The sequence below is a fragment of the Drosophila grimshawi genome, unplaced genomic scaffold (genome assembly GCF_018153295.1).
Source record: "Drosophila grimshawi isolate 15287-2541.00 unplaced genomic scaffold, ASM1815329v1 contig_44, whole genome shotgun sequence".
In the NCBI taxonomy this organism is placed as follows: domain Eukaryota; kingdom Metazoa; phylum Arthropoda; class Insecta; order Diptera; family Drosophilidae; genus Drosophila; species Drosophila grimshawi.
Window position 1 is genome coordinate 14,143,355 of NW_025063240.1, and position 21,801 is coordinate 14,165,155.

The 21,801-nt window shown below is 39.7% G+C and overlaps 5 protein-coding genes across 6 annotated transcripts; all 5 read right to left on the reverse strand.

Moving 5' to 3' along the window:
* Window positions 1–13,966: 13,966 nt before the first annotated feature.
* On the reverse strand, window positions 13,967–15,318 carry LOC6556414 (copper transport protein ATOX1). Its single transcript, XM_001984245.2, has 3 exons — window positions 15,111–15,318; window positions 14,904–14,979; window positions 13,967–14,714 (listed from the first exon to the last, which is right to left on the reverse strand). The coding sequence occupies exons 1-3, from the start codon at window positions 15,114–15,116 to the stop codon at window positions 14,581–14,583; spliced, it is 216 nt and encodes a 71-aa protein (XP_001984281.1). The 5' UTR covers window positions 15,117–15,318; the 3' UTR covers window positions 13,967–14,580.
* A 94-nt stretch (window positions 15,319–15,412) lies between these two features.
* On the reverse strand, window positions 15,413–16,696 carry LOC6556681 (galactose mutarotase). The gene has a single exon (XM_001984244.2). It carries the CDS (start codon window positions 16,584–16,586, stop codon window positions 15,483–15,485), a length of 1,104 nt encoding a protein of 367 aa, XP_001984280.1. The 5' UTR covers window positions 16,587–16,696; the 3' UTR covers window positions 15,413–15,482.
* Window positions 16,697–16,821: 125 nt separating this feature from the next.
* On the reverse strand, window positions 16,822–18,516 carry LOC6556774 (probable fumarate hydratase, mitochondrial). The gene is made up of 3 exons (XM_001984243.3): window positions 18,272–18,516; window positions 17,202–18,210; window positions 16,822–17,140 (listed from the first exon to the last, which is right to left on the reverse strand). Exons 1-3 carry the CDS (start codon window positions 18,428–18,430, stop codon window positions 16,881–16,883), a joined length of 1,428 nt encoding a protein of 475 aa, XP_001984279.1. The 5' UTR covers window positions 18,431–18,516; the 3' UTR covers window positions 16,822–16,880.
* Window positions 18,517–18,586: 70 nt separating this feature from the next.
* On the reverse strand, window positions 18,587–20,181 carry LOC6556765 (probable fumarate hydratase, mitochondrial). The gene is made up of 2 exons (XM_001984242.3): window positions 19,950–20,181; window positions 18,587–19,890 (listed from the first exon to the last, which is right to left on the reverse strand). Exons 1-2 carry the CDS (start codon window positions 20,133–20,135, stop codon window positions 18,607–18,609), a joined length of 1,470 nt encoding a protein of 489 aa, XP_001984278.1. The 5' UTR covers window positions 20,136–20,181; the 3' UTR covers window positions 18,587–18,606.
* Window positions 20,182–20,295: 114 nt separating this feature from the next.
* On the reverse strand, window positions 20,296–21,641 carry LOC6556668 (galactose mutarotase). Of its 2 annotated transcripts, none has more exons than XM_001984241.3 (2): window positions 21,536–21,641; window positions 20,296–21,465 (listed from the first exon to the last, which is right to left on the reverse strand). In XM_001984241.3, the coding sequence occupies exon 2, from the start codon at window positions 21,447–21,449 to the stop codon at window positions 20,322–20,324; it is 1,128 nt and encodes a 375-aa protein (XP_001984277.1). In that variant the 5' UTR covers window positions 21,450–21,465; window positions 21,536–21,641; the 3' UTR covers window positions 20,296–20,321. The 2 variants fall into 2 exon arrangements, with proteins under 2 accessions (XP_001984277.1, XP_032599040.1); XM_032743149.1 differs by having other exon boundaries at window positions 20,296–21,476; window positions 21,536–21,629.
* Window positions 21,642–21,801: the final 160 nt, after the last annotated feature.

Sequence of the window (21,801 nt, forward strand, 5' to 3'; positions counted from 1 at the left end):
CTGCATTTCAAAAGAGCTAAAAGTAGCCACAAAAGCAAAACCTAAAACCTATTAGTTGTGCCCAGCCCGGCACGGCCTTTTGGGCTGCAGCCGCCTACCAACTTATATATTTATATATATATATCCAAACTATCCAAAAATTGTGTGTCATTTTAGTTGGCCAACTAATGAGATTTGCTTGCAATGGCTTGAAGACCCAAAAACCAACCGAGCCCATCGTGCTTAAGGAACTTTCGTTTTTTATGCCGACTCTTGGACAGGAAATTGTTTTCGGTATTTGGTCGTAGATTGTAGTAGATCATTAGAACTCACTCTTCAAGTAAGTCGTTTGCGGCTGTGCCATTAATAATTTTGGGTACTAGCATCGTTAAGATGTGCATAAATACAAATGGTAATGAATGCTAAGGTTCTGACAAGGTTATTTAAAGAGCTTAGCCGATTTACAGACATTTTTTGATTAGACCACTTCAAATCACAGCTTTCCGCTGTTGGTTTGGCTTTCAACCCATCTTTGACATAAATTTTTCGACTAGTCATGTCTGGGAACGGAAAGCCCGAAAAAATATTTATGCACATACAGTTTCTTGTAGGTAGTAAGAAACTTGTTCAAAGAAAATCACTTCACTCGTGATATAGAAACGGTTGTTGTCCAAGCCACACATCTAGGGAGAGTAAAAATGAATTTTCCACATCATATGAAGAGTGGCAAATATGTAAAAGAAAATTGAAGCAAAAGCAGTAAATCGTTTTAATATTTGCAGCTAAAGTAATTAATTGTTAAATAAAGAAGCAATTATTTCAATTAATCATAATGATGAGCACTGATCAATGGTAATTCGACACACTGATTAGTAAAATATACACACTACACATCTATTTGTGTACGATTTAAAACAGGAAATGTAAAAGGGGTCAAAGACCACAGACTTTGATGTTTGCTGCTTGCTCTGAGTTTTGTATTTTAGTATTTTGTGGATGTTTGTTTATGCAGCTAATTGCTGTAGTTGTTTCTGCTCAATGCTTATATAAACACCATAACCAGAGCAATCAACTTATGTTGTATATAGCACTTGGATTTTTTTATTTTTATTTTTATTTTTCTTTTTTATTTTGCTGCTCTTATGAAACAACATTTGTATGCATTAGTTGGCTTAACAAAAAAACCAAGCCCTATCATTATTACATCTTATGACGCGCCACCTGATTTGTAGATACATATAGATAAGTACACGCTGATTGTGCGTGGCGCTAACAAGATTTCCGCATTTGCTGCTGCTTCACATTGTCCATTAACCACAGAGCGCAAGAGTTCGAGCCATCAGTAGATGCGGTCAATGGATGCGACTTCGACTTACTTTGCTTCCGTTTTTGGGGTCCAACTTGAAATCGCATTTGGCTTCAACAGCTTAATTAGGCGAGCGAGTGACGTTGCGAAGTCTGTCTATCAGCTCCATCAACTACAGCTGGATTCGGATATCCACAGCATGTGGCAGGCAACAACAAGCAACAGCTGACGGCAGCATGCGACTCCCACACTTTCGCGTCTAATACTTTTTTTTTATGTTATTGCTCTACCCTGTACATACTAAATTTGTAGAAAGGGGGTTAAGAAGTTGCACTAACATATTTTGCTTAGAAATAGACGGTATCTCAAAATTTAAATTTATATACATACAGTTATATATATAAGCATTTCTTATAATTCATATATAACAGGGTAGCTGCTAGTCAAGTCGATTTCGCCAAGAGAATTGCAACTGTTTTCTTCTGACTATTCGGCGATTAATAACATTAAAAGTATCTCATAGATACGATGGGTAATGTGTCTGGTTTCGTTGTGCTTGACTGTATGTATGTGTGTGCGAGTGTGTGTGTGTGTGTGAAAGAAAGTGTTTGCACTCTACAGAGGCACGGGAACAGGTAAAAAGGTAATAACATTTTCACTTGCCTCGTGTCGTCGCATTTTTAATGCTGCGCTGAAGATGCTTTAAAAAAAAATGTAACAACCATGGAGGTTTATTGCCCTCTACTCCAGACCGAGGCCCAGACCCCTGACTCGAGACCTCAGATACCGTGAGCCATGCCCAGGCCCGTTCCATTGTCATTGGCGTGGATGTTGATTTTAACATGGTAGCCATAGATACAGATACAATGTTGTCGTTGTTGTTGTTGTTGCTACTGTTGTTATTGTTATTATTGCTACCTAGCTGGCAAATTGTGTGGCGAATTTTTATTTTGTAAAATTTTTCCTATTTCAGTTCGTTTGCTGTGTGCATTATTATTGTTTGCAGCTAATTATTCACATTTTGCCATTTTCACTTTCATTTGTGTGAATTTCGTCGACTGTCATTTGTTTGTTGTTATACGTATTTCAAAACTTTTAATTGTTTGTCCATGCAAAAAGTTTCCAAAATGCCAGTCATATTTCGGCTTCCTGTGTCCATACATTACACCCATATATACACATTGAAATCACATTCAATCGACAATTGTTGCGGCATTGTTTGATTGAGAAATCGAGTATGAAAATTGAAATACCTTCAGCTCCAGTTTCAATTTAATTGAATTAGTCTTGTCTGAATGGGTCGAGCACTCCATTCCACTTTTAATATTCATCTAAGCTTTCATAACCTTAAGTCAGCAGAGCTTTGTTTGATATATATTTTTAGATACTTTGGCACACATCCACTGACCAAGTGATCTTCTGCTCCATTCGTCTGACACTGACAATAACTGCGGCATTAATTTTCCCTAAATTAACCTTGACCGGCTTCACAATGTGACTAAAAAAGATTAAGATATCTAGACATGTTGTGCCCGTTTCTTCTTTTTCTTCTAGTTCAACAGCAATAACAATTCAAATATTTCCGAATACCGTCAACCACCAGCATTTGCCATTCTTTCGGTATTACTACTACTACTACTACTACTTCCGAAAAGAAGAAGTTGACCGTCCCAGAACAAAAAAGAACACAAAAGTTTATTGTCCATTCAACTTTGGACGCTTCACGCTTTTGTGCACAATTGTGCATGCAAGTGTCCAAGACCAAAAATAGTATCCATTGTTTGGCGTAGACACTCGCTCGTATCGGAAACAACAGATAGAAGCAGAAGCAAAACCGAAAACAAGAATCTGATTTTAAAGCCATCTCCCAACAAGCTATCGAAATTTACATACTCTTGTCAAAAAGTCGGAATATGCTGTAAAGTCATTTGGAAGCATATTGGTAAACAAATAAAAATGTTTAAATAAAGAAGTTAAGTACTTTACTCGCCTACTTATTTAGTTATAATTCAATGTACATAAAAAAATAAAATAAAAATAATTTAAGCAGTGGAAGAGAGAGCTGTTGAAGTTTATATTTAATTTAAGCACATCTATTAAAGTTGCTTCAATAAGAGGCTTTCAAAGAACTTCAAAAATAATACATTTTAAAATTGCGCAAGGGAATTTATTGTCCTTTACTCAAATCAGTTAGCACAAATATACTTTTTATATAAAATAAGCAGAAAGCTCCATTAGATATTGAGCTATTCAGTAATGCATAGAAATCTATATTAAATGCAAAGATAATTATATTTATTTTAACAAAAATGTTGCATGCTTTTAGGCATTGCTGCTAAATTCAGCAGCGCCATCTACCGTTCGTTTTTGCTTCTCCAAATAACTTTTGTCAAATGCTTAGCAAGATTTTATGAATGATATTTATTATCATATACTAATTTATACTTATTTCATTAACAAATTGAATATGGAAGAATGATTGTTATGTCTTACCTGCGCGGTTTTGGCCTTAATATTTCATGATTGGCATCGGTTATACACAGTGGACTTAGAGCGCCTGCCAAATGAGCCACGCCCACACGCTCCTTATCCCAATTGTGGCGAGTGGGCATTTTTGGAATAGATTTGTGTAGTTAGAACTTTATAGTAGCGGCTGCTGCATTTTTGTTGCCCTGAAAGATGGCAAACAAACATCACATTAAAAATTTGATTAAAATGGATTGACAACGCGCAGACATAAAGTGGGAAGTAAGGCAGTCGAGTTATAGGTGTCTAGTCGGCCGGTTCTACAAATTAGGCAGGCACCCCGGTCACAATTAGCTGCTGCCGACTTCACGACGTCTCCACTTCCTCTGCTCATAATAATTAAGGCAACGTTGCCAGAGAAAGCAAAGAAACCAAGTCTCAGACACTCTGCCAAAGTATTGAGACAAGGAGCTACTAGTTTGGCCATTCAGATGGAGAACGGAGAGAGATGGTGGGGATAGATGGTGATATTGCGTGCTTTGCGTCATTGCCTTGAAAGTCATGATCGTTTGTTGATCGTCTTGCTACTCTATAAATGGTCACATGTCTAGCTCTGGCTGCAGGTGTCAGTCAAGAACTTTGGAGCCACATTGGCATGCAATCAATGCCGTTCGTTTTCATTTCGTTCAAAATTGTGGTCGCCAGGCGATTGCTGCAATAAATACTTATTTTTTATTTACCCAGAATATCCCATGAAACAAGTTTCAAATTGTGGTATATGTACTTAAAATTTATAGTCAGATGTAGCCCAGACTGCAGTCAAAAATTGATTGACCAGTTATTGCTAATATCGAAAAGCAGAATTGCACATCCCGTGATTAAGAAAATGTCACTCCACTTATAAATTTAGATGAGCAGAACTAAAGACTAAAGACAGGGTATCAGATAGTTGGTTATTCTTATTTATTGCATCACACATACCACTTGTTATGTAGCCAGTTGTTTAATCGTTCCCTGTAAAAATGTTCCAGGTTCAGGTAAATGGCAGAGGGCTGAGCCGACTGCCTTCTGTTCTCAATTCTATTGAACGCTGGACGATCTTATCGGAAGTGCCCAAGGGGACGGCTGAGATGTGTGTGAGCTGAAGTGAGATGAGAATGCATTGCCAACGCTTTATGACTAACCAAACACAGACATTGATGCCAAAGATGCCAATGCTTCACATTTCTCGTTCCTCAGCTTCAGACAAGAGTCTTTCACACATCACGGATCGGCTAACGATCCGTTAGCAATATGTATCTACACTTTGAACGCTGCTACATGATTAATGACTTGGGTTAGTCGCAACAAATACGACCTTGTTGCCATATACGAGTTGAGTTTCATAATTTTAGCCCAGCTTCATTATGGATTGTGCGGGCTTCCGCTGATCACATATGTATATACATTGATTTGAAGAGCACTACTGGAGTTCATATTAACCTCGGCGAACTTACAAATTTTCAATATTTGCTCTGGCCCCTTATCGCTTTTGGGGTCATCTCCGGAGTCTCTGAGAGGTTTCTCAAGACGTTCGTTAACAATTTGGTTTTTTAGTTTTTTAGTTCTTTTTATGCCTTCTTTTCTTAGTGCGCATTAATTAACAGTGCTGTTTGTCACCCGATAATCGAGAAAACGTCGATTGATACCCATATAAAGAGCATTCAAAGTGCTTTATTTTATGCGGAATTAGTCGTAGTATTTCCAGCTGTTCAAATGCTATTTAATAGATTTATCGCACAAAACGAGAAAGCTCTGTGAAATCAAGAAACGTGCCTGTTTAGTCAGTGATATCAATTTACAGCTTTTACGGGTTGCTAGTAGTCGTTATTTAAAGCACATACTACATATTTTATTTCTTTTCTGAACTGCCTTTTCAGTTGGAGATATTCTGGAAACATTCTTATACTATCAACATTTTAATCGCTTTAATGTGTGAAAATATCCAATTACAATTATTTGCATTCGGGAAAAAGTACTGAGTAATGAGTATGCATTAAACTTAAAGACAGTTTGCCAACAACTTTAAATATTATTTAGATATGTGTAATATTCTTGAAGGAGAATTAAAAGTTAACAAAGAGCGACAAACTATCAGAAATCCCGTTAACTATGTTTTTATAGATTTTGCAGGGAAGCCGCAAGAGAATAGAGAAAAGTTCAATAAACTGAATCTGTGTATGCCAACTTCACTGAAGCCATCCAATTTAGACATTCTTATCGCTTTGAGCTATATTTCATTTAGGGAATATTTTTAGATTCTGTATCACAGAGAAATCATCCAAAATAACCTGCATGCCATGGTTAAGGTCTGCAGTTTAACATCCCTTAACGACTGATACCCGCCCCCCTATACCATATACCTTTCTTATTTACATCAGTAATTTATATAATATATTATGCCGTTTATTATATTTCTGTTACCAAATTGCGAAACTGCCTCAGCAAATATTTGAGCGAATCTGATTGCACCGCTTACTGCTAAATGGAATCCGAACTGGCTGGCTTGTTTTTTATGTGCTTTATGGGCTGCTTTTCGCGGCTACCGCATTCCAAAGTGAAAGGCCAGAAAGTCAGAGAAAGACCGTGAAAGATACTTACACAAATGCATACATACACATACACGCACGCATATGCACACGTACATACAAAGATTCACAGACACGCAGGAGTTTTGTTGCCCAGCAAGAAATTTCATAATTAATATGCCGCACATGGAACTAACTGTTTGCAGCTGGCATGCTACATTAATATATGCAGAATGTAGCGACCTGGCCAGTCAGAGTCGCCGCTGTTATCGCTTCTCTGTTCTAGCCGCATAGACGTGACATTAATAGATGTGGCCTTCTACGCCCTTAATAATCATTTAAATATACACACATATATAGAAACTCTGTCCCTTCGATAAGCCGAGCTTAGCTCGCCGGGCAATAACGAATCTTTGTTTTTTTTTCTGTTTTTTTTTTTTCTTTTGCTTTCATTCATTAATCATGCTAGAGATAAACGCTGAAAATATCATATAATTTTCGTGCCTCTGGCGTGATTTGTGTTTGTGTTTTGGTTTTGGTTTCGGTTCGGTTTCTAGTTATTACAAAGATTAATTGCGTTGTTTATGCAAATCGATTGTCATTAGCCAATTATAGGCAGATGCGGTGGCAGTTGCGCAGATACATCGATTTAGATACAGATACAGATTGGCAATTTAGTTTTTATTCGAAATCGGGCAGTGAGCAAATGCTGCAAAGCCTATATAGGTAATTTAAACGATATATTTATAACCAATTTGGTTGGCATTCTTTACTATGTGCCAAAAAGTATCTGATTTCTTGACCATTGTCTTTGCGAATCATTCACTGTCTCCTCTATTCAAGGCCCTGCCTGTCTATCTGTCTGACTATCTGTCTATCTGTCTATTTGCCTGTCTGTCTGTTTGGCTCATTTATGGCCGGAGGGCGCAAGCGCGTGTTAAACTGGCTCAAAACAAACAAATGGGCAACGATAAATGATCCGAAATTACTTTTCCAATGGACAACGGCGCAGTGAGGCAGCAAAAATTGAAACGTTTTGTAACTGATACACTCAAGGAATTTCATCGGCTGCGCTTTGCTGTCAAGTATAGTGCAAACACTTGAAAATGGAACGAGTTTCGATCGGCTCCAACCATTGCGTGCCGTTCAAGACATATTAGAGTTTTTAACTCGATTCGTGTAACTTCGCCTTGATTGGAGCATTTTACGGATCTGCGCTACTCCGACAGTCAAGAATCTGTATCTTTCTGACTACATATGCGCAGAGCTATAGATTTGATAATGTGCAAAGAATTTTACATTTCATGTATGGAATTTCAAATGCAGCCGTTAAATTCTGAACATATCAATTTCATTGGAGGTACTGAAAGGAATTTACAATATGATTTCCAGTTGTTTTTATATCGATTGCTGTGAGTTGTTAAGAGTTGTTTAACTATGTCATGAATGAATTAAGATTTTAGATAAATAAGTAAGTCTTTTTAATGATAAAAGATTATCGTAATATGCATAATTTGGAGCCCAATCAAATCACTATCACTGGTAAAATATAAATATGTCAAAGTTCTAGACAAAATTAGAAAACAGACTGATTTTATACACATCTGGCTAAGATCAAATAGCGTTACAACAATGCAATCATTTTACGCACTCTTTCTCTTTCTGGTTATACCTCGTGCTCTCATCTTTCTTATATTCCTCTCATGCAATACGAAATTCAGTTGATTTATTTTGTGCTGAAAAGAAAAAAGAAAAGTTAGCACTGCCTTATTTATCATGCGTTTAAGAATCTCAATCTATAACGTGCCTAATTATTATACGATCTGCTTTCATCCTGAACTTGATTATACATACCAACGTATAAATTATTTTTGTATATGAGAGCAGGCAATGTTTTGATTAATGTCAAAACGAACGAACCAAATGATTTTGCCTGCTGCCGTCGCATGCTCGTATTTTTTTTGTCGTTAATAAATTCAAAATTAAATTTTCTCTTAATTGCAGACAGTCGTCTGTCCACCACAGATCGGCCAGAACCCGATCAAGAGAAAGTGTTTCTGTTTCAAAGCTCAACTCCAAGAGATACGAGCTGCGGGTTGCGGGTTGCGGGTTCCGACCTGCTGCAGTGGCAACTCAAAATCGGGTCACTCTGGTCTCCCAGCTCCCAGCTGTTTGGTTTGGTTTAGTTTGGTTTGCTGTCTGCTCTTTCGTTCACTGACATTTAAATTATGTTGAAGCATTTCGTGTACATTTATTATTGGGGCCACTAAAAAATGCCACCGAAACAGCTATATTTTTCTTTTTTTTGCTGCTCGGGTGTCGCGTGGGGGCAAATAGCTTATAAAATGAATATAGAGACCACAACAACTCTGACAGTGAAAAATATGTTTTACTCGCAGCTTATGCAATCGGAGAGCATGCCACAGTTGGAGAGACGGCTGCACTTAATGGACAATTGACTGATAGACAAAAGGCCGCACCCCGCTTAACATACACACATATACATATGGGCTGACAGCTCCAAGTATCAAGTTGTCTCCTCAACGCAGCATAACGGTGTCGATTATGCGCCCATCAAACACCCAAAATAACAAATGACAACAACAACAATAAATGGCTTCATTGGTAATTAAAACCTAACAGAATCTGTGATCTTTGTTTGGAGCTGACAAAGGTGTATGTTATTTTTTTCCCCTTTCGCTTTGATTGCGGCCCTATAAAATGATCTCATATTGATTTGCTCGCTGTTGAGTCACTTGGTTGACTCTCAGGTGTGTCGGCACGAGTGTTTTTTAATTTGGGTCTCCCCACTCCAGCCCTGCTTGTGGACAAGACACGAAAACTCAAATGGGCAGCTGGACCAGTTGAGTTTTTGACCATAATTTACTAGAATATTCAATTGAATATATATTAAACTGACCTCACTCATTGGTCAAAGTTATTAAAATATAATATTACACTTCAGATAAGTTAAAAAATAAGCCATTGAATTCACTTAGCACACTTTTATGCGCATGTTAAACAGAATGGAATTGAGCTTATTCTATGCGTGAAATACGCACTTAATTTATTGAAATTTCTCTTTCTTTTCTATATTGTCTTATGTTTATATAGGTAAATTCGATTTGCATATAAAAATTCTTTAAATAGCTTATTTAAACATCGTTTTCTTAAGACTTGATGTTGTTTTTCCTGTTTTTAACATATTTTACATGACTATACTTAAAAAACAGTTCTCTCCCATGGGTCGCGATCGTAAACAAAAGCGCAAAGGTGTCAAGCTAAAGTCAATAAAAATAGTTTACCATCTGTTGTGGGCACTCATTTATATGAATATATGTCTTTGTGTTGCTGACTATTTGAGAGCTTGTTTGTGTTCCACTTAAAAACAGAACAGCAAAAAGAGCAAAAGTATCTTTCAGATACACGACATATTTTCTACTTACTGCCAAAAAGGCGGCTTGGCCATATTGTCAAAGATTCGATTTTCTTTTTTTGCTTAAACTTCGCATAAATTGTCAGAACAAATTCTATCAAAAACATAGATCTGGGTTTCGACTAATGCAAAACTTTTAAACTGTTGTAAGCTTCCACATTTGCATAAATATATTCAAATTTGACCTACACATTGCTCCCAAGCAGTAAGCACATTCACATTTCATAAAATTAGACTAAGAATTAACTCATTAGTCATGGATATTTAGGTGTGGAAGCCAATTTGCTACTTGACTTAATATATGCGAAAAACTGCACAAATGTTTTGTGTATTTGGTGTTTATTACCGCTTAAGTGGCTCCTATGCTGCATATGTGTATGCTTACGCATATATGATCCGATATGGTATTCTTGCACAGCTAATCGAATTGCACACCCAACAAAATAAGTTTTTTAAGAGGTTAAACTTTCTTTCCGTGATAATCTTTATATTCCTAATTACATACTAAAAGCGTTATTATTACAGAAACGTTGGATCGCTTATCACAATCTGTAATCTAAGCATTGTACCATTAGAAATATACAAAAACATTATTTTCTCTTTAGATATTTATCTACTATTTTCACTCACCGCCAACAGTTTAATCCATTCAGTTCCTTCAGGTAGCAGCAATCCAATAACTTAACTCTCGCAATGGTTGCTTGCTGCACTGATTATCCAAAAGAAATATCGCATATATGAAAAGAAACCGCTTTCAGTTATATTCACACTGTCACTGGCACTTCTTAACAAATCCGTAAGTTAATGCGAGACGTTAACTTAAACTTGACACACAAATCTGCTGACTTCAGAAAGACACTTGCCAGCAATTAATTAAACAAATTGCTTTACTTTCACCTAAATGCGCGTACTCGATAAACAATTATACGCGTAACACTTTGCATTTGCATATTAACGAGTACATACTTTGATCTGCTAAACATTTAGCATTTAGCACATCACAAACTCACACTCAACACCAAAATTTATTTATGTTGCATGCATATTTGTTGTTGTTGTTGCTGCTGTTGCTGTTGCTTTTGCTGCTGCTGCAGTTTTGGCAGGTTTCGTTAACAGGAAAATTGACTTTATATACAATGATGTTTGTAAGCACACACATAGGTATAGATATACATACTAAGCATACAGCGGTATGAGAAGTAGCGAAAACAACTTTTCGCGAATATTACACACTCTTACACACACATATACACTCGCACACTCGCACACACGTCACACATACATCGACAAAACGCCCGCGGCTCCAGCGTTTTTGGCGTCGGGTGTTACGCACGTAGAGAGAAGAATCGTTCTGCACGACGAAAAGTCAAAAACACAACTGAAACTTCTTTGGGAAAAAGTATTTTACAGCACCACGGCACGCGCAATAGACCAACAATGGGTTTTGTGCTTGGGTCTCTCAACAGGTCTTGAGCACTCAACATTTTGAGTGAGTTTTTTTTTTTGCTTTTCTTTCTTGTAGTTTGTTGCTGCTTGAAACCAGTTGATCTTGTTTCTGAGCCAAATTTACTGCTGCTGCTGGTGCTGCTGCTGCGACGGCTGCTGTTACATGACTCGAGTCTCGTTGTTCGTTGTGGCTCCTTTGGTAAGTTCGTGTCCTAAGTCTTTTGTTTTGCTTGCATTGCAATTGCCTCTGACTCGCCAAATGCATGGGCATTATTATCTATGAGTTATTTACGCTTTGCATTTTTGCTCTTGTTATGACCAGACGTGGCTATATTGCTCGGTTGTCGCGGTTGCCGTCGTTGTTGTCGCTGTTGTCGTGGGCTTGGCACACGCTCGACCTCAACCCGCCGCCCAGGAATGTCCATGGCGACGGCGACAGGTTTCGCAGCGCTCGTTCGCTCTCTGCCACGATCCCCAACAGTTGGCACATTTGGCGTAAAAATATTGGCTACTGTTTCCAGTTGGCAGTTGCCAAATGTGCATTTTTTTTTTTTTGTTATTGTTTGCTCAGGATTTAGATTTTGTGGTGTAGGAGTCGCTGGTTCAATGAACCGCGCCTGCCAAATCAATGAGTGATTGAGTTAGGGAGAGAGAAACATGGGAGGGGGGAGAGAGAAAGATATTGAGGCAATGAAACGACCTTGTCGTGTGTGTGCAGAGTTTCAACGATTTGTATTGGCACCGTCTCAAGTCTCAACTTATTTTGAATTTATTGGCCTGGCCGTTGCTCGGCTCAGCTTGGTTTAGTTTAGTGTGCCATTGTTCTGACTGTCGGTTCTTTTCAAATCTTGCGACAATAAAGAGCTGCGCGGCGACTGCGATCGCGGCATTTTTCCCCTGCCTTTTTTATATATATACATATATACTTATACATACATATATATATATATATTGCTTGAAGCAGCCGCAAAGTGGAAACCAGTCGCGGTCCGTGCTCGGTGCTCTGTGCTCAGTGCTCTGCTCCTGCCAATGCCCCAATCGCGTACCGAACCCAAACCGAACGCCAGGGCAGTCACTTGATCAACTGGCAGCCAACTGGTTAAGACTTGCTGAAAAGCATGCGCCAAAGAATTTAGCCAGCAATTTTTGGAATGTTTTCAATGTACCAAGTGTGCAAACACCAAAAACAAAACAAAAACGAAAAAAAAAAAACAAAAAAAAACTTCCATTCCCAAGATTGCGCAAAATCAACGACGATGCTGACATGCTCTACTTCAGATAAAACGTTGAATCTATCAAATGAAATTTTATATGAGATCTGACTTACTTGTTATGCGCAGATAAACATCAAAAACTTCGAAATTTCGTGTATATGAAATAATTTTCACAGTCAGAATTGCAAACTTAATGACAAACGAAGTATGCACATCGCCTGTAAGTGTGTGCAAAAGAATGACGGCTGCAAGAAGTGCATTTGAAGGCAGCTGACGAACACACATAAAAGAGAGACTTACGATGATAATTATTAACTTATTATAAACAGACATTGAATGAGTGAATGCTAATTACTAAAATTAAATAAACAATTTGTAATGCATAAAAGTTATAGCTTTGGCAATCGAAGACCAATGAAAATTTAATTTAACATTGGCTGTGAATTTAATTTGCGATTTCTCAAATCAAAGTCGAGCCAGTAACTAGTTGATAATTACACATTATCAACCAGGAATCCTACCCAGTTATGGTGTGGCAAAGTTAAGGGCCACAGAGGAGGCACCAGCTGTTATTTGTCTGATGTAATTTGAACTGCATTAGCTCTAATAATTTGCTTTTACCTACACGGCTCGGACAGCCGCAGACCTGCAGTGGTAATCTCTAAAAAAAATCTCTTGCATCACTTGAAAATCATCATTGAGCAAGGACGTGACTGTGTCGCTGACGTTTATTGTGACAGCAGCGCAGTGATTGCTGTTTTGGGTACTCACCTGCGTTACAGACTCTTTGAGTTTGGGTTTCTTAGTTCTTTCTTAGGTCTCTGTTCCGTTCCTCCTGTGTCGCTGCATGGGGCATAAATCAACACGAGCCGCAAAATGCAACCGCAACAAAGCAAAAGGCATAACGCAGGTAGCGACACCAACCACGATGTCGACGACAACAACACCAAATTCCAAAGACTCCACCTCACAAACGTAACGTTCCGTTTCCCGGCCCAGCTCTAAACTCAATTAGAGTTGTGTGTGTGTGTGTTCGAGTGTGTGTGTTGCATTCTTTGCATGCCAATGTGGCATTTGATTGATAATTTTGTTACGCCTTGAACATGTTTCAAAATACATTTTGATAACTTTGGGTTGTCGTTCTTGAGATTTATGACATGTGTGTTGTTTCGAGTCTCTATTGTTATTGTTATTGTTGGTGTTGCTGTCAGTGTTATTGGAAAGCGTTAGTCTCATATTTGTCGCTGATTCGTTTGGATAGCGCTCCGAGCATGACTAAGTACCCGTATTTGAGTGGATTCTCTTTTTCACAGGGCACAAACCTAAGCCTTGTTTTTTCTTTGTTTTTTCATATATTGTACAATTGGGATAGCTTGCAACAGAAGCTAAAGAACCGTTATCATCTGTTCTAGGTTGATACACGCCTATTGTCTGATCAGAAAATATCCATGCATAATCCATTTCTCTCGTTGATTAGATTAGCTGATTGCTTTGTAACTTTAAGACTGGGCAAGACGACTGACTTCCAACTCATTTAATAGTTTCAGTAATGTTAAGGTTTGCGAAACGAATTGTTTATTTCATAATTTATAATCTTATAGATCGCAAAATGTTAAAATTTGTATATATTTATGTATATTGTAATTATGATATATCATAAGAAGGTTATTGGCATATATATGTATTGATTAGCTGAACTACATTGGAAATATTTAAAATATTTCTAAATATTTTATTAAGGCAAATATTTGATAAATTGCATTCACTACTTAGCTATTAGAAATTGAATTTTAAATTCTGAACCTAATGTTGTATAACTTTTTAAATCTATATATTTTCTTCTTGAGCTACGACAATTCAATAATCAACTACTTAAAATTTGGAGCAAGAGTAAATTCAGATGCAAACTTTGTAGATAAGTTCCTCATATCATTCTCATCATTTGGATAAATGTATAAATATTATTGCTGATTATATCATTCATTTCATTGAACGTATGGGTGCATCATCACACTGTATTTTAAATGATTTACTGCAGATGTTCCACTTTTAATGACAATGACATCAACGGCCACGGCAATGATAATATCCATTTGGGGATTGCTTGCTCAGTTAAACTTCAAGTTTCAGTTTGCCGTATTTCTGAAACTTGCTGAAAAACTCGTCTCATTTTTTCACACCGATGTACGAAACCGATTTGCCAGTCTTGCGCAGCTGTTCCATGAGTTCATCGGACGATAAGTTTGATGTGACGGTCACTGTTCTTTCATCCAGATTGACGCTAACTTTTTCCACCTTATCTATGAAATGCAAAAAAAAATATATAAAAATAGACTTAAAAGTTGGAAACCGCAACTAAACACATAACGACTGACTGATAAGGGGCCGTGGAACCTTCTCCAGTATTGATATGTACTTAAGCATGCACATATGTTTAATACCAGACCTAAGCCCAACAATGATAAGTATTCTCATATTTTCGTACTTACCGCCCAATTTCCCCAAGACCCGTTCCACGGCGCTGGCACAGCCGCCACAAGTCATCTCCACTTTGAATTCGTGCACCTACATGGAATTTATGTAGAATAGATATGCCAATTAGTAGCTGTTACTAGCAGAAACACAGCCATGTACTTAAGTACATCTGTATACAGATATGTATCTAAGTGTCTGTGTGTGTGTGTGCAAAAACATACGGTCATCCTGCTAACGCTGCTGCTTGGACGGCTAAAGTCTGCCGTGGTATGCTTATAAATTTCAGGTAAATTAAACAGCTTGAAGTCGGTTATTTGGTTTTCTTTTTGGTTTGTTTTATAGACGTGGCACACGCAGCTCTCACAAGTATTGTTTAATTCAACAACTACCTTTCCTTTTTTGTTTGCGCTGGGTTTTGGGCAATCGATACAACTCGATAGTTTGTCATTCGAATCGATATATCGCTTTGTCGACTAATACCTGGTTACACTGTTGAGTTTTTACTTATCGAAAACAATGACCGTTAATAATTCGAAACATTTAAAGTTGCAAGTTTATTTTATATGAAAATAATAATATATGCAAATGCAATTTTATATACGTTTTGGGCATGCCCCAAATCGGAAGACCACTTGATGATCGTACAATTGACCGGGATTTATGATGACAGTCGGAAAGGAAGCATTATTCATCGAATCTGGATACTTTTGAGTCTGCATAGAGAAAGCCCCGTGCTTTACATAATGGGCACCATCCTTCCCAATATTGGGAATGTCGCCCCGCTCCTCATCGGGCAAGCTATTCGCAGTATAGAACTGCAATCCAGGCTGATTTGTATGGACTTCCATAAATCGACCGGTACAAGGATGCACTGCCCGGGCCACTAGCTTCACTTGATTTGGATCCACGTTGACGCAGTAATTGTTATCAAAACCACAGATAGGGCAACGATAGACTTGGTTCAGCCGCTTGCCCAAGTTAGTTAAAGTGCTGAAATCATAGGGTGTATTACGCACAGGCATTAGCTTGCCAGTGGGTAGCTGCTCCTGATCTGTGTCCACAATCGTATTAGCCTTGATCATTGCCATGTGCTGGAAGAGCGTTTCCCTGCCCGTGTCATGACCAGCGAGATTAAAGTAAACATGGTTGCTTATATTGATGCAGGTAGTAGCTTTGGCGCGCGCCTCGATTCGCATGCCAAAGCATCCCGCTTCATTCAGCGAAAAATTAATGTTGACAGTCACTTCGCCCGGATAACCCTCGTGTCCATCGGGTGAAACGTGCTGCAGAGTTATGCCATCCTTGTGGATGCCCACCACGTCCCAGATGACGCTATCGAAGCCCACATAGCCTCCATGCAGGTGGTGTCTGTCCTTCAGGTTACGGGTAATACTAACATCCTTGCCACACAATTTGAAGTGGCCATGGGCAACACGATTTGCCACGCGGCCAAGGGTGGCCCCAAAATAAGATTGCTGATTGCGATAGTATCCGGCGACATCGTCATAGCCAAGACAAACATCTGCGAGCTTGCCATTAAAGTCGGGCACCTTCACGCTTTGTATTATGGCACCCAGTGTCAATATTGCCACAGACATGTCCTTCTCTGTGCTTAATGTAAAGCGACGCACATGCTCCGTTTTCTGTGTCAACGGATTGACAGCAATACCAAAAACGTCTTCTATTACGCGTACCATCTTTAGCCTAAAATGTTTGCTAAACTTAAATTTGGAATATCATGAATCAAAATCAAATTTTTCGATTTAATAAATGTTTACAAATTAAACACAGCTTACCCGATGTTTAAAAGCCTACTGTACACAACTACTGATCTGCCTATCAGAAAAACTAGGTTAAAATAACTAATAGCAATGTCTGAAATAAAAATTCAAAATCATTGCCCATAAAATACGAATCATTAAAATTAACAAGTATTTGCACAATATAACGATTTATTCATTTAAATTTATTAATTGTAAGCACAAAACTCTCTAGTTGGGACCAAGCATATTTTCGGGGCGCACCCAGTCGTCAAAATCCTTCTCCAAGATACCAGCCTTGATGGCCTCCTCCTTCAGGGTGGTGCCATTCTCATGCGCACTCTTGGCGATCTCAGCTGCCTTATCATAGCCAATATGTGGATTAAGTGCTGTCACAAGCATCAGAGACTCGTTCAATATCTTGGCTATGTGATCCTGGTTTGCCTTAATGCCATCAACGCAGTTCTTGGCAAAAGAGTTGCATCCATCAGCTGCATCACATACATAAGGATTAAGTCTGTCATGCATATCTGAACTCGAATCTCAACTTACTCAGCAGTTTTATCGAACGTAGAACATTGGACAAGATCAGAGGCTTGAATGTATTAAGTTCAAAGTGTCCATTGGAACCACCAACAGACACAGCCACATGATTGCCCATCACCTGAGCACAAATCATTGTCAAAGCCTCGCATTGTGTGGGATTCACTTTGCCCGGCATTATTGAGCTGCCCGGCTCATTTGACGGCAAGATGAGCTCGCCCAGGCCACAACGTGGTCCGGAACCCAAGAAGCGAATATCATTGGCAATCTTCATGAGGCTGACAGCGATGGTATTCAATGCACCATGCACCTCCACCATAGCATCTCTAGCGCCTAAGGCCTCAAAAAAGTTGGGTGCGCTAACAAATGGCAACGATGTCAGTTGGGCAACGCGATTAGCGGCCTTCTCGGCAAAACCCTTGCGGGTATTCAAACCGGTGCCGACGGCAGTGCCACCCAGTGCCACCTGGTAGACATGCGGGAGGACAGCATTAATCCTCTCTAGACCATTAGTTAGCTGTTGTGTATAGCCGCTAAACTCTTGACCTAATGTCATTGGCACTGCGTCTTGTGTATGGCTGCGTCCAATTTTGATAATGTTCTTCCACTCGATTGCCTTTTTATGAAGTGCATCACGCAGCTGGGTCAAAGCTGGCAACAGGCTCTTAACCAGCTCAATGCCCACAGCGATGTGTATGGCCGTTGGAAAAGTGTCATTAGAGCTCTGTGATTTGTTCACATGATCATTGGGATGCACTGGATTATTGGAACCCAGTTCGCCACCGAGCATTTCAATGCAACGATTGCCAATCACCTCGTTGACATTCATATTGGTCTGTGTGCCCGATCCCGTTTGCCATATGGGCAACGGAAAATGACCCTCATCATAGAGTTTGCCACTAATCACCTCATCGCAGGCACTCGAAATCGCTGTACTAATCTTACTATCCAGGCCGAACTCGACGTTAACCTCAGCGGCGGCCTTCTTCACAATGCCCATCGCCTGTATAACGGACTTCTGTGTATGGTTAAAAGGATTAAAGTGTGAGTCAAAAACAAAAATGGAAACATTCAGTTACCGGCATGCGTTCATCCATGCCGCCAATGGGAAAGTTGAGGACACACCGCATTGTCTGGGCGCCATAGTACCGATCCCCGGGCACCTCCACTTGTCCAAGTGTGTCCCTCTCAATGCGCGTAGATATCTTAGCTGAGGGCTGGACGCTTATCTTTTTCATTATGCGATTTGTACACCAATAAAAATGTATAACTATTTATATATTATTAGTATTTGTGAACGAGACCCGAAATATAATTATGATTTTTTAGGTAACTGCCTGCTTGGCTTGGAACGATTGCTTTGTTAGCAACATACATATATATTGACAAAATAATTTTATACATAAGTCGAACTTTATTCGCTTTTTGTTTCATTGGGTCCCAGCATTTCGGACGGTCGCACCCACGATTCAAACTCAAACTCTGAAATGCCAATTTTTAAGGCCTCCTGCTTCAGAGTGGTTCCATTTTGAAGAGCCGCCGTGGCAAGTTGTACCGTCTTATTATAGCCAATATAAGGATTGAGTGCAGTTGCCAGCATAAGGGAATTTTTCAAAAACTTATCAATTTTGTTCGAATTTGGCTTAGCACCTTCCAGGCAATTGGCCACAAATGCCTGCAAGCCATCGCTTAACAGTTCTATGGAGCGCAGCACATTCGAGGCGATGAGCGGCATAAAAGAATTGAGCTCAAAGTGGCCATTGAAACCACCGACGGTGACGGCCACCTGGTTACCCATGACCTGGGCACAAATCATTGTTAGGGCCTCACATTGGGTGGGATTCACTTTGCCCGGCATTATTGAGCTGCCCGGCTCATTTGACGGTAAGATGAGCTCGCCCAGGCCACAACGTGGCCCGGAGCCCAAGAAGCGAATATCATTGGCAATCTTCATGGTACTCACGGCAATGCAGTTGAGCTCACCGTGCACCTCGATCAAGGAGTCCCGTGCACCCAGCGCTTCATGCATGTTTGGTGCAGAAACAAATGGCAGACCTGTGATTACCTCAATTTCTTTGACGCACTGATACCCAAAGTCCGGTTGACAATTTGGTGTTTCACACAGTGTGGCGGCACCCAGAGACAGCTGATACAAACGCTCCATCGAGGAATAGAGTCTGGTCTGGCAGTTGATCATCATTTGTTTGTAGCCACTGAACTCCTGACCCAGTGTCAACGGCACTTCATCCATCAGGTGGGCGCGACCGACCTTTATGACATTCTTCCACAGAATCTCCTTCTTCTCCAGGGCGTCAATTATCAGTCTGAGTGATGGAAATAGCTTCTCCTTTAACTGCATTGCAACAGTTATATTTGTAGCTGAGGCGAAGCAATCATTGGGGTTCTGCGACATATTGACATGGAGATTGGGATCCACCGGATAATTGCTGCCCAGCTGACCGCCCATAATTTCAATGGCACGATTGCCAATCACCTCATTGACATTCACATTGGTCTGGTTGCCGGCTCCCGTCTGCCAGATGGTCAAAGGAAAGTGATTCTCATCGTACAACTTGCCTGAGATGACATCATCAGCAGCACTTGAAATCGCGCCAGAGATGCAAGAGTCCAAACCGAATTCCTTGTTGACTTCGGCGCCAGCTTTCTTCAATATGCCCATCGCAATTATGATAGGTCGCTATTGAAACAGAGGTGGTGATACTAAACTGTTTGGCTGAACCATCCACTACTACTTACCGGAATGCGCTCCTCCATGCCACCAATGGGTATATTCATAACAGAACGCATTGTGGTTGGTCCAAAAATGCGATCCAATGGGATATTCACTGCACCAATGTCATCGTATTCGAGTCGGGTGTCCCCCACCGTTAGACGTGCCAGTTTGTACATCAGATTGAAGACTTCCTTTTGGTCGAATGACATCTTAGACAATGAAATGAATATTGAATGCCTAGCACTGAGAGTAAGTGTTTTGAAAATGCGAGAGAATCAATTATGTATTATGGCTACTCTGATTTAGTTTATTATCAATTAGATATTTGATGGCTTTGTTTTTTTTTTACAATTTTAATTTTTCGTAATATATAGAAAATATGCAGTTTTATTTATTTATTTGTTGTTACAACAGCATTTCCATGACTCTTCTACATCAAATTTATAAATGACCTCATGCAAGTATTTCTCGCCCGGATTGAGAAAGATTGATGGAAAGTCTGGATGATTCATGGAATCGGGAAACTTTTCAGTTTCGACACAGAATGAGCCATGCTTATGATAGTGTGTGCAGTCCTTTCCAATCATTGGCGTATCACCTTTCTCCTCGTCCGGCAAATTGTTGGCCGTGTAAAATTGCAGACCCGGCTGATTGGAATAGATTTCCATGGAACGTCCGCTGGGCGGATGCAACAGTTTGGCCACCAGATTAATGCCCGTATCTTTGTTCTCGTTGACCACAAAGCAATTGTCGTAGCCTTTAATCAAACGATTATCGAATTGCTTGAGGCGATCACCCAGTAGAACTGGTATCCGCATATCGTAGACTGTGTCGTTTACATCTAAAAAGTTGCCAGTTGGAATTTGATGGTTATCCGTATCAACAACCTTGGAGGACATTATCTCCACTCTATGCTCGGCGAGTCCCTTGGGACCAGAAGCGTGACCAGCCAAGTTGAAGTACGCGTGATTCGATAAGTTAACCGGGGTCGTTTTTGTCGTTGTCGCCTCAAAGCGTACACCGAAACGATTGCTATTGTCCAGCCAGTAGGTTATCGTTGCTGTTAGCTGGCCAGGATAACCCTCGTGGCCGTCGGGTGACACATGCTTGAATGTAATACCCAAATCTGAAGTGCGCACCACCTCCCAAATAACACTATCGAAACCAACGAAGCCACCATGCAGCTGATATGCGTTCTGGAAATTCTTGGTCAGCGCATATTTTGTTTCACCGACGACATACTCGCCATTGGCTACACGGTTCGCCACACGTCCCAAGGTGCCGCCGATGTAGGCTGCTTTCGTATTGACATAGCTGGCAATGTCCTCAAAACCGAGACATACATCCTCAATCTTCTGATAAGCATCCGGCATACATATGCTCTGTATAATGGCGCCCAACTGAATAACCGAAACGGACATCTGATTCTTGTTAATCATTGTGAAGCGACGCACCATTTCTGGTACATTGGTAAACGGATTCTTGGCCAGACCAAAGATTTCCTCCTCGATTTTGATAGACATCCCGATGCTGGTTTAACTGCAAATTTTCTAGGTTTTTTACTCAAATAATAATAATTTAACAATTACTGCATGGCAGTCTGACCCACTTCTTTCGATTGTACTTGAAAATTGCAAAGGTCGCGAGCTTTTTGCTGCAAAGTCACAGAAGGGCGACAGATAGATGAACAGTGCTAATTCAACTGATGCATTTTGCAGTTTCAATGCATTCTTTTATTATTGTAGAGCTGATTGTTGCTGATATCGCATACAAATGCACATCAATTGATGTATGTGTGTACAAGTGGTGCCGGGCAACACAGGTAACTCAATTGCGCACTCTAGAAAAACTACATCAATTGAGCTGAGAGGGAAA